The sequence below is a fragment of the Eriocheir sinensis genome, chromosome 51, assembly GCF_024679095.1.
Source record: "Eriocheir sinensis breed Jianghai 21 chromosome 51, ASM2467909v1, whole genome shotgun sequence".
Taxonomy (NCBI): domain Eukaryota; kingdom Metazoa; phylum Arthropoda; class Malacostraca; order Decapoda; family Varunidae; genus Eriocheir; species Eriocheir sinensis.
In genome coordinates this window covers 8603047-8614200 of record NC_066559.1, presented here as the reverse complement: position 1 = coordinate 8614200, position 11154 = coordinate 8603047, and the positions used below count along the sequence as shown (strand labels likewise).

The 11154-nt window shown below is 41.2% G+C and overlaps 1 protein-coding gene across 1 annotated transcript in view; it reads left to right on the top strand.

The window, feature by feature from the left end:
* The window catches only part of LOC126982633 (girdin-like), a gene marked incomplete at its 5' end in the record, with an annotated part of 83525 nt that overhangs the window by 10176 nt on the left and 62195 nt on the right, over positions 1 to 11154 (top strand). The window contains 2 exons of the mRNA XM_050834842.1: positions 3316 to 3456; positions 7391 to 7512. Of these exons, the coding sequence (XP_050690799.1) occupies positions 3316 to 3456; positions 7391 to 7512 (263 nt within the window). The remainder of the gene's footprint in view (positions 1 to 3315; positions 3457 to 7390; positions 7513 to 11154) is intronic.

Sequence of the window (11154 nt, the reverse complement as noted above, 5' to 3'; positions counted from 1 at the left end):
ATCACCACAACCACCACCACCAACAACAACAAAAAAACAATAACAAACACAACCATCACCACCATCACCACAACCACCACCACCAACAACAAAAAAATAACAAACACAACCATCACCACCACCACCAACAACAACAATAACCGTTACCTAAAATCCCCCAAAAATAAGGGAAAATGCGAACCGCTAAAATGTCAATAGACGCAAACAATATTTACACGAAAACGAAAAATAAAAGGAAAGAAAAAGAAATATATTACCAAGAACTGCAAACGGGCCATTGAGCACACCGTTAACGCCAAAAACAACGACAACAACAACAACAACAACAGCAACAACGACAACAACAACAACAACAACAACAGTAACAAAAACAAGAACAGAAGTCACCACTACCATTACCAAAATCCCCCCAAATTACGAAAAAAGGGAGAGGTTGAAAAGGTCCATTGACTCAGTCAGTATATAAACGAAAAAAAAAAAAAATAGATAAAAAACGAAAAAAAAAACATTAACTAGGAACAAAAATAACAAAAAAGTACATCATTACCAAAATCCAGCCCCTCAAAAAAAAAAAAAAAACATGAACAGCTAAAATGACTAATAAACTCAATCAAAAATATTTAACCGAAATCAAAACTAAAAATTAAAACGAAAAAAAAAAATATCACCAAACACTGTAAACGGACCAATGAGCTTCACCGTTAAGGAAACACAGACAGGTCACGTGATCCGGAAGCGAAGCGAGCCATTACAATCCATTAGTGAGTTTGTGATGGCGAGTAATGGGCGGAGTTAATAAAGGCGGGCGATTGAGACGACTCTGAGGGACGAGATTGGAAGGGGAAGGAAGACGTAGAGGAGAATTTTTTTTTAACACAAAGGAGACAGCTCAAGGGCACACACAAAAAAAGGAAACAATAATAAATTAAAAAAAGCCCGCTACTCGCTGCTCCTAAAAAGAATCCAAAGAGGTGGCCGAAAGAGGGGTCAATTTCGGGAAGAGAGGTGTCCTGATGATAGGTGGTTAGGAAGAGGAGGAAGGGGAGGAGAAAGAAGAAGAAGAACAAGAACAAGAACAAGAACGAAAACAAAATCAGGAAAGAACAAGAAGAAAAAGAGGAGGAGAAGGTAGAGGAAGAAGAATATGATTGAAAATGAAAAGATAAAGGAAGAAGAGAAATAAAACGAAAACAAGTAGATAAAATATTTTGAGAGACTGAAGAAGAGGGAGGAGGAATGAGAAAATGGAAAAAACAACAGAATATGAGAAAAATGGATCAAAATAAGGTGAGGTTTAAGGAAATACTGAATACGATGGAGGAATAAGAGTAGAAAAAGGTGAAGAAAAAAAGAGAAAGTGAAATTAAAGAAGAGATTAAAGAAGAAGGAGAAATAATAGGAGAAAAAAAAATGAGATGTGAAGGATGAAACGAAAAAGAAATAGAAAATACGGAGATGAAGTTAAAAAAAGAAAGATGTCGAAGATTAATATATAAAAAAATAATGAAGGAAAGAAATGTTACGGAATCTATAGTGTAACCTTCACACACACACACACACACACACACACACACACACACACACACACACACACACACACACACCAGTCATTACTTACGTCAGGTGCCCATAATTCTGACAGGTGTTGGAAATAGCAAATAACATCGCTGACAAAGATAGAATAAACAACAGAAAGAGTATATAAGTAGTTTGAAATCAATACTTCGCCTTAAGGGTCCTATGTGCAGGTTTTCGATGATTTTTTTTTTCCTTTTTTTTGTCCGGTTAAATCCTCTGGGGGACGCCTGTACCTGTTCCTACCTGACCTCGCAGCGCTGATGGTTCTGTTTGTTTGTTTGTTTGTTACCAGAATGTCTGATAAAAAATAAAAGTAAGAAAGTTTCGAATGAATTGTAGTGGAATAGTTTTGGAGCCCAGGTGAAAAGTATTTGTATTTTAAATCCTATAGTGTTTACTTATCTGTTTGTCTATTTATATTTTTCGTTGCTTATTTATTCATATTTGTATACCTCTTTATTCATTTATGTATTCATTTAATTTTCTTTGGTTTGAATCATTTATGTGTGTGTGTGTGTGTGTGTGTGTGTGTGTGTGTGTCTAGACTGTGTGTTGTGTGTGTGTGTGTGTGTGTGTGTGTGTGTGTGTGTGTGTGTGTGTGTGTGTGTGTGTGTGTGTGTGTGTGTGTGTGTGTGTGTGTGTGTGTGTGTGTGTGTGTGTGTGTGTGTGTGTGTGTGTGTGTGTGTGTGTGTGTGTTTCAAAGGAGCTCTGTAATTGACTCCTTCCCAACATCTGCAGAGCTAATGTGTGTGTGTGTGTGTGTGTGTGTGTGTGTGTGTGTGTGTGTGTGTGTGTGTGTGTGTGTGTTTCCTCGATCATGCTTCTCCATTAAAACCAAAGAGATACCTACTTATTATTTTTTCTATGTCATTATTTACCCATTTTAATTTCTTACTCATCTCCGAAACAAATGAATAAATATAAATAAACGGAGAGGAAAAAGAAGAAGGTACTAAAGCATTTCCTCAAGGTAGCAGTAATTAGCAGGTGAACAAATACGTCTCATTAGGGAGGCTGTTCAGGTGGACGTAAACAGAGTAAGGTGATTAGTGAAAGTTCTCAAGTGTTATTTTTTCCAAGGTAGGCAGGCAGGTGGGAGCTCATTTACAGGGAGAAGAAGAGCTTTAAGGTAATTAGGAGGCGTTATTCTGTGTACCTCGTTTAACTTTCACGAAGAACTTAGAATAGAACACTTAACATTAGAGAATTTACCTTGTCATTATCCTCGTCCTCCTGCAGATGGCTTAATTTTGTCTGTGTCTGTCTGTATTTCTGTGTGTGTGTTTGAATCTGCCTTTTTGTGTCTGACTGTCTTTTTAATTCTGTTTGTTTGTATGTCTCTGTTTTTATCTGCGTATGTGTCTGTCTGCGTCTTTTTGTGTTTGTCTGTTTCTGTATGTCTCTGTTTGCCTTTTTATTTTTTGTCTATTAATGTCTGTTTGTATGTCTTTCTGTCTGTCTGTGTGGGTGTTTGTCTGCCTCTGTCTTTTTGTGTCAATGTGTCTATCTTATTCATCTTTCAGTCTGTCTATTTGTCTGTTTTTCCGTCTATCTGTCTACCTGTATGTCTTTCTGTCTGTGTCTGTCTGTCAATCTGGCTTTCTTTATTCATGTAACTATTCATGTCTGTACTTCTGTCTATCTCTGTCTCTCTATTTGTATGTGTAAATGTCGTCTGTCTGTCTACCTGCTTTCTGCATACAACCTAACATTCACCTGTCCCTTCTTCCCTCCCAGGTGACGGAGAACCCCGAGGCGGTGTGGCCGGCGGAGTGGTCGCAGGTGGAGACGGTGCCGGAGGAGCAGCAGGGCGACGCGTACGGCCTGCTGGTGCGGCACTGCAGGAGGCTGGCGCAGGAGAGGGACGCCTTGAACCAGGTGGGTGTGTTGAGGAGGAGGAGGAGGAGGAGGAGGAGGAGGAGGTAATGAAGAAAAAAGAAGATAGATGGCTGGATTAAAGTTGGTGATGGAAGAGGTGGATAAGGTAGAAGAAGGTAGATTTAAAGTTGGTGGCAGTGGTGGTTGATGGTGGGGGTGGTAGTGGTGGTAATGTGGTGGTGGTGGTGGTGGTGGTTATAGAGATAGTGGTAGTGGTAGGGGTGGTAGGGATGGTGGTTGTTGTGGTAGTGATGATAAAAAAAATAGAAAATAATAATAATAAGATGAAACAGAAGAAAGAAAAGAAGAAGAAGAAGAAGAAGAAGAAGAAAAAGAAGAAGGGTGGTGTGTGGGGTTGGAGGTGGTATTGATGCATGTGGAAGAGGTAAAAAAAAAAAGATAGAAAGAGAAAGAAAAACAAAAAAATACACGTTCCTGAAATTATACCGTTTATATTATTTTCTTAACATTCAATAGCTTACAACTTCCTCAATCAATTCACTCATTCCTTTTCTATTTCTTTTTATATCTCTTATTTATCATTTTATTATTATATCCATCTTTCTCTCCTTCATGCAGTATTCTTGGTCACTATTTTTCTGTGTGTGTGTGTGTGTGTGTGTGTGTGTGTGTGTGTGTGTGTGTGTGTGTGTGTGTGTGTGTGTGTGTGTGTGTGTGTATTTCTTTTGTTTTATTTCCGCCATCTCGCATCTTTTTATTTCCTTCTCTTTTATTTGATTGCCTTTCCTTTATTGGCTTCATATTTCTCCTTCCCAACATATTGCCTTTATTTATAGTCGCCTCGCAATCTTATTTACGTTTATGCCTCAGCACTTATTTTATTTTCCTTCCGCCATTATTCTTCCTGGGTCTGTATTTCTCCACTGATTGTCTCTCTTATTTTCTTCCTTGGCTCTTTATTTCCCCAATTTGTCGTCTTTATTATCTGCTCCAGTTCCGTATTTCTCCCGTTTATCAAATTTTTATTATTATCTTTCTTATCTATTCCTATTCCCTCACTTATCGTCATTCTTTTTTATCTTTCTTAGTTCTGCTTTTCCATTTATTATCATTTATTTTATTTCCTAGCATTGTATTTCTGCATTAATTATCTGTCTTATTGGGCTCCATAGTTTTTTTATTCCCCCATATATATTCTTTTATTTGTTATCATTCTCACCTTGCTATTTTTTTCATTTATCATCTTTTTTTTTATTTTCCTTTATAGCTTATGTATTTCTTCATTTATCTTTCTATCTCTTCATATCTCCATTAATGTTTTTTCCTTACATTTCTTATTATTTTTGTATTCTCGTATTGGTTCTCTCCGTCTTCCTCTCAATCTTTCTTTTCTCTTTTCATATTATTATTGTTTTTGTCGATGGTGATGGTGTTTTTTTTCTTATATTTTCTTATTCATCTACTTACTCATTACCTGTATATTGTCCTTTTTCGTTTTTATCCTTTTCTTCCTTTTCATCTTGTTCTTCATCACCATCTTCATCTTTTTCATATTATCATTATCATCATTATCAGTATTATTATGTTTACTATTATGATGATTACTGCTACTACTACTACTACTACTTCAACAACAACAACAACAACAACAACAACAACAACTACTACTACAACTACTACTACTACTACTACTACTACTACTACTACTACTACACCTTCCCCCCTCCCAGTCATCTGCATAATCATTAAATTCATGCATTCAAATTCCCTTTCGAGTTTAATGAGAATGAGAGCCAGTTACCAATATTTAGTACTTGGCTTGCTTATAACCGGGAAAAGATATTATATAAGTCCCCATCTCTCTCTCTCTCTCTCTCTCTCTCTCTCTCTCTCTCTCTCTCTCTCTCTCTCTGAGAGAGAGAGAGAGAGAGAGAGAGAGAGAGAGAGAGAGAGATATAAATCCCGATATAAATAGATTTCGCTCCCACCAGAAATATTTTAGGTCGGGGGTTTGAGAGAGAGAGAGAGAGAGAGAGAGAGAGAGAGAGAGAGAGAGAGAGACCCCTTTCTCTCCATGCCTCACCTGTCACCCTTACCTTCCTTTCTCTCTTCCCTTCCCTTCCTTCCTTCCTTCCTTTCCTTCCCTTCCCTTCCTTTCCCTTCCCTTCCCCTTCATTCCACTTTCCTCCCCTTTCCTTTCCTTTCATTCCCTTCCCTTCCCTTCCCTGTCCTTCACTTCCCTTCCCTTCCCTTCCTTTCCTTTCCCCTCTTTTTACTTCTCTTCCCTTTCCTTCCCTTCCCTTCCCTTCCCCTCCCTTCTCCTCTCTTCCGTTCCCTTCCTATCTCATCTCATCCATTCCCATTCCTGTCTTTCGCTCCCTCCCTTCCCTTCTCCTCCCTTTCGTTTCCCTTTAATTCCCCTTCCTTCCCCTCGCTCACAAATCTTGCACAAGCCACTCTTTTTCCCGCCCAGTTAAACCTCGTGTACCTCTCGGACTCTGGTTTATTGTTTCAACCTTCTAACCTTCCCTTCTTATCCCTTGACTCCCCCTTACGAACTTTTTTCTTGACCTCTTTCCCTTTGTTTAATCTCTTGTCTTGCTGTTATTTTTAGCTTCGTTTTCGTTTAGCTTTTCTCTCCTTTGATTTCTTTTTTTTTTTACTTCTCTGTTTTCTTGTCATTCCTTCATGTTTATTCTTTAATCTTATTGTTTTGTTGTTATTTTTTTGCTTCTTAGTTTTGTAAGTTCCTCTCCTCAACCTTCTCTTCCCTTCACAATCTCTTATTTTCGTTTTATTTACTCATTTTTTATTTATTTGTTTATGTTTTTATTTGCTTCTCATTCTTGTAACCTGATTTCTCTTACACTTTTTTTCTTCTCCTTATTCCCTCACGTTTCTCTCTTATTCTTTTGCTTTCTTTTGTTTTGCTTCCCCTTTCCATCCTAATTCAATATGCAAACCTTATTTTCGCTCTGTTCCCTCCTGTTTATCTTTTATCTTATTTATTTTGCTGTCGTATTCTGATTCTCATTCTTGTAACCTTCTCTCCTCCGCCCCCACGACCCTGATATACTCATTATTAATACCTGCCCTCGTGTTTGTCTTTTAATTCTTCTCTTGTGTTCTGCTTCTCAGTCTTATATAAACCTTTCCTCCACCTTCACGACCCTCGCACTCACATTATTTCCGCCTTCATTCCCACAAGTTTCTGTTTGATCTTATTGTGTTAATCTTATTCATCCGTACAACTCCTCATTCTCGACCCTCACTTCCCTTCACAAACTCGTATCTTCACCTCCTCCCCTATATTCATCAGTTACCTATTACACTTATCCCCTTGATTTTTTTACAGCAGAGGAGACAGTGCAAGGGCGTAAAAAAAGAGAAAATAATGAAAAAAAAAAGCCCGCTACTTATTGCTCCTAAAATTATGTAAGGATTTGGCTCCCTGGTCAGTGTAGTGGAGCAGACTGGCGATATCTCGGCTGTTAAATTGTAGTATATTTCTTGCAGCAGTCAAAGAATAGCAACGGTTTCAGTTTACCCTCTGACGGCGGTTCTGAGCAACTTATAACATACCCAAGGTTTCTAGTCCTCTATCTACTTGTCTCTCTCATCCGACGTCTCATACTCACTATCATCCTCTCCTTTCCCCCTCTCTTTTTCCCTCTGTCTCTCCTACCCACTATCTCATGCTCCTTCAATCATCTCCTTCCCTCTCTCTCACTGTCTGACATCTTTACCCCATTCCCTTACTCCTAAGTACCCGCCGTCTCATACTCCCTCTCATCCTCTCATTTCCCCCTCTCTCTTTCCCTCTGTCTCCCCTACCCACTATTTCATGCTCCTCCAATCATCTCCTGCCCTCTCTCTCACTGTCTGACATCTGTACCCCATTCCCTTACCCCTAAGTCTCCCTCTGCCACTTCTATCCACCGTCTCACACACTTCCCTTCCTCCCCTTCTTCAGGACCTGCTGCGGGCGTTGTGCGGGGAGGGAGATGAGGATGACGCCTCCCAGGAGAGCGTCCACCATCTGGGCGTCCAGCTGGCGGACTGCAAGGCTCAGCTGCGGCGCCTCCGACAAGAATAGTGAGTACCCGAGACTGTGTTTCCTTTCCCTTGTATCGTCTTGTCTTGTTGTGTTTCTGTGTCTATTGAGTACCCGAGACTGTGTTCCCTTCCCCTTGTATCGTCTTGTTGTGTTTCTGTGTCTATTGAGTACTCGCGACTGTGTTCCCTTCCCCTTGTATCGTCTTGTCTTGTTGTGTTTCTGTGTCTATTGAGTACCCGAGACAGTGTTCCCTTTCCCTGTTTTGTCTTGATGCCCTCGTCTGTTTAGTGCCCGGAACTGTGCGCCATTTCCTTCTCTTGTTTTGTCTTCATGTCCTCTCGTCTATTGGGTACCCGTGACTGTGGAGTGTTCGGCAGCCATTCTCAGACGCTTCCTTCCGCCTGTCTTGTCAACGATTCCCAAAGGTCGAAAAGATGACTGTTCGATGTGTTTAAAAGGAGAGTATTAAATGAGTAAAATGAGTATGATTATGAAAGGAGATGAATATAAAGGTCGGTATTGTCAAACGCTTCCCTCCGCCTCTTATGTCAACGCTTTCCAAAGGCCGAGAAGGAGATGAATACAAGATAATGTTTAAAGAAGAAGGGAGAGGATCAACGTGTGATATTTGCCTTTTAACTTCCCCTATCTCGACCCTTTCTCCCTTTTAGAAACTTCCCTAATCCGTATCTCTCCCATTACCTCTCTTAACCACTGTCTAATTACACCCCTGCCCTTCCTTCTCTCTCCTGTCTCTCCCTCTGTTTCTCCTATCCACTGTCTCATGATCATACGCCCTTCCCTTCCATATGTCTCTCTCTCTATCTCCATTAGTATCACCAGCTCGTCCCTGACCTTATTCTTTCGTCTATAGGATCGGATGAAGAGGTACCGTTAGTCTTCTGTTTCATCGCGTCTGTAAAATCCTCCGCGGTAATCGTGTTCCGCCTAACCTACGTCGTGAGGCAGGAAATGGATACCTCTTCTTGCGCTCATTTCTCTCCTCCTCCTCTTCGTCTTCTTTCATTAACGCCGAGTAGCTGATCCGTGCGGTGACTGCGGCGGCGTGGACGGGATGAGTCAGGCTTGAGGGTCATTGTCACATAGAGAGAGAGGGGGGGAGAGAGGGAGAGAAGAGGAAGGAAGCGGAGTGTGAGAAGGGGTACCCGGTAGAGCAAGGAAAGGTGATACGAAGAAATAGGACAAGAAAGAAAGTGTGAGGAGGAGAGAAACGGGTAAGGAAAGGAGAGAGATGAGATGTTGGAGGGATGAAATGAGGGTCAGAGAGGAGTTTTAGGGAAAGAGGGAAGGATAGGGTAATAGCAGGAAGGGGAAGGAAAAGAAGGAAAGGGAGGGTATAGGAAGGTAAGGAAAGGGAAACGAGGAGTTGTAGAAAAGGAATCCACGTGAGTAATGAATGAAGGAATAGAAGGGAAGGAAATAGAAAGAAAGGAAGTAAGAGAAGGATGAAGGAAGGGCAGGGAAGAGAAGCGAAGGAAGAAGTAAAGCATTATAAGAGAGACAAAAGAAAGAAAGAGAAATACAAGAAATAGGAAATAACAAACGAATAAGAAGACAGACACGAATAAAGAGAAAGAGAGAGACAGAGAGAAAGACAAAGAAGAAAATGGAAGACAAAGTTAGCAAGCCTTTCTCTGTTCTCTCGAAACTGACAAAGAGAGAAAGAGAAAAGAGAAGAAAAATGAGGAAGGGAGGAGAAGGTAGATATTGGAGAGAGAGAGAGAGAGAGAGAGAGAGAGAGAGAGAGAGAGAGAGAGAGAGAGAGACGAGAGACGAGAGAAAGAGACAGACAGACAGACAGACAAGCAGGCAGACTCCTTTTTCCCTTCTCTTTCCTTTCTTCCTTTCCTCCCCTCTCCTTTCCTTCCCTTCCCTTCTCCCTCCTTCCCTTCCCTCCTTCCCTCCTCCTCCTTCCCTTCTCCTTATAAGCAATCTGTATAATAAATAGACACATGAAAACATAAGTATCGAAATAAACAAATGTATAAATAAATAAATAAATTGATGAATAAGAAATAGTTCAGGTAAAAAAATAAAGCGAAGGGGAAACTTTTTTTTATAATGGCGTGACTAAGACTCGAGAATTATGGCGCTTCTAAAAGTTTACTGGAGAAGATGCAACTGGTGGAGGAGGAGGAGGAGGAGGAGGAGGAGGAGGAGGAGGAGGAGGAGGAGGAGGAGGAGGAAGAGGAGGAGGAGGAGGCTACCCACATATTCACCTCCCGTCCCCCCCCCTCTCTCTCTCTCTCTCTCTCTCTCTCTCCGAAAAAAGTCTTCCCGCTTCTGGTCTTCCCGTCAGCTGTGAGTTATGACCTTTGTCCTCCTCCTCCTCCTCCACCTCCTCCTCCTCCTCCTTTCTTCCTCCTTCCTCCTCCTTCTTCTGCAATCCTTCTCCCGCCTAGTGCCAACTGCCTCCCGTCTTGCTCCTCCTCCTCCTCCTCCTCCTCCTCCTCCTCCTCCTCCTCCTTCTCTTCCTCCTCCTCCTCCTTCACGAAGATAGTAAATCGTTATGAATTTTCGCAGTAACTCAAGCGGGCAGATGGAGGGGAAACAGTGGGGAGGGAGGGAGGAAGGGAAGGAAAAAAAAGATGGAGAGAAGAGAGGGGAATAAAGAGAAATAGGGATGGAGAGAAAGAAGAGTGAAGGGGTAGAGAGGGACGGAGGGATGGAGATAAGGAAAAGGAAAAAGCGAAGGAGAGATTGAGATATGGAGAAGAGGAAGGGGAGGAGAGGAAAGGAGGGGGGAGAGAAGGAAGGGGGTGGAAGGACAAGTGAGAGAAGGAAGGGAAAGAAGAGGGAAAGAGCGATGGATATTAGGAAAGTGAAGGAAGGGGAAGGGAAGGAAGGAAGGAAAAGGGAAAGAGGTAAGGAGGGATGCAGAGAAGGAAGGGCAAGGGAAAGAGAGAAAAAGAAGGAAAGGAGATAAGGAAAGGGAGGGAAGATGAGGGGAGTAGGAGAGAAGGAAGCAAGGAAGATGATAGTGTAGAAGGAATAGGAAAGACGAGACGAAGAGTAAGAGGAACGGAAGGGGAGAGAAGGAAAGGGAAGGAGGAATGAAGGAGAGAAAAGATGGGGGGGGGGGGGAATGTGAGGATGCAGTTGAGGGAGGAGGAGGAGGAGGAGGAGGAGGAGGAGGAGGAAGGAAGAGCACAGGTCACTGGTTTAATTGAGGACGAGGAAATGGAGGCGGAGGAGGAGGAAGAAGAAGAAAAAGAAGAAAAAAAAGAGTCCATTAATAAAGAGAAAGAAAATTACTGGAATGAAGCTGAGGAGGAGGAGGAGGAGGAGGAGGAAGAGAGGAGGAGGAGATGATAGTGGTGGATAAAAAAAATAATAATAAAAAATAATAAAAATCAGACTGAAGAGGTAGGAGAAAAAAGAAAAGAAAAGAAAGAAGAAAAATATCAACAGGAAGCAAAAGAGAAATAGAGCTAGAAGGAGAAAGTGAGTGGAAGGGAAAATCGGAAAATAATAATGAGGGAAAAGAAAAAAAACATGTAAAGGGTTTGGAAAGAGAAGAGGAGAAGGAAGAGAAAGAAGAAAAGGGAAATAACGAAACAGACTTAGTAATATAGATAAAAGAATAACAATAAGAATAATGAAAGAAAATAAGATAAATACGAAAAAAATAAACTACACAAAAAAATATAGATGGAAAA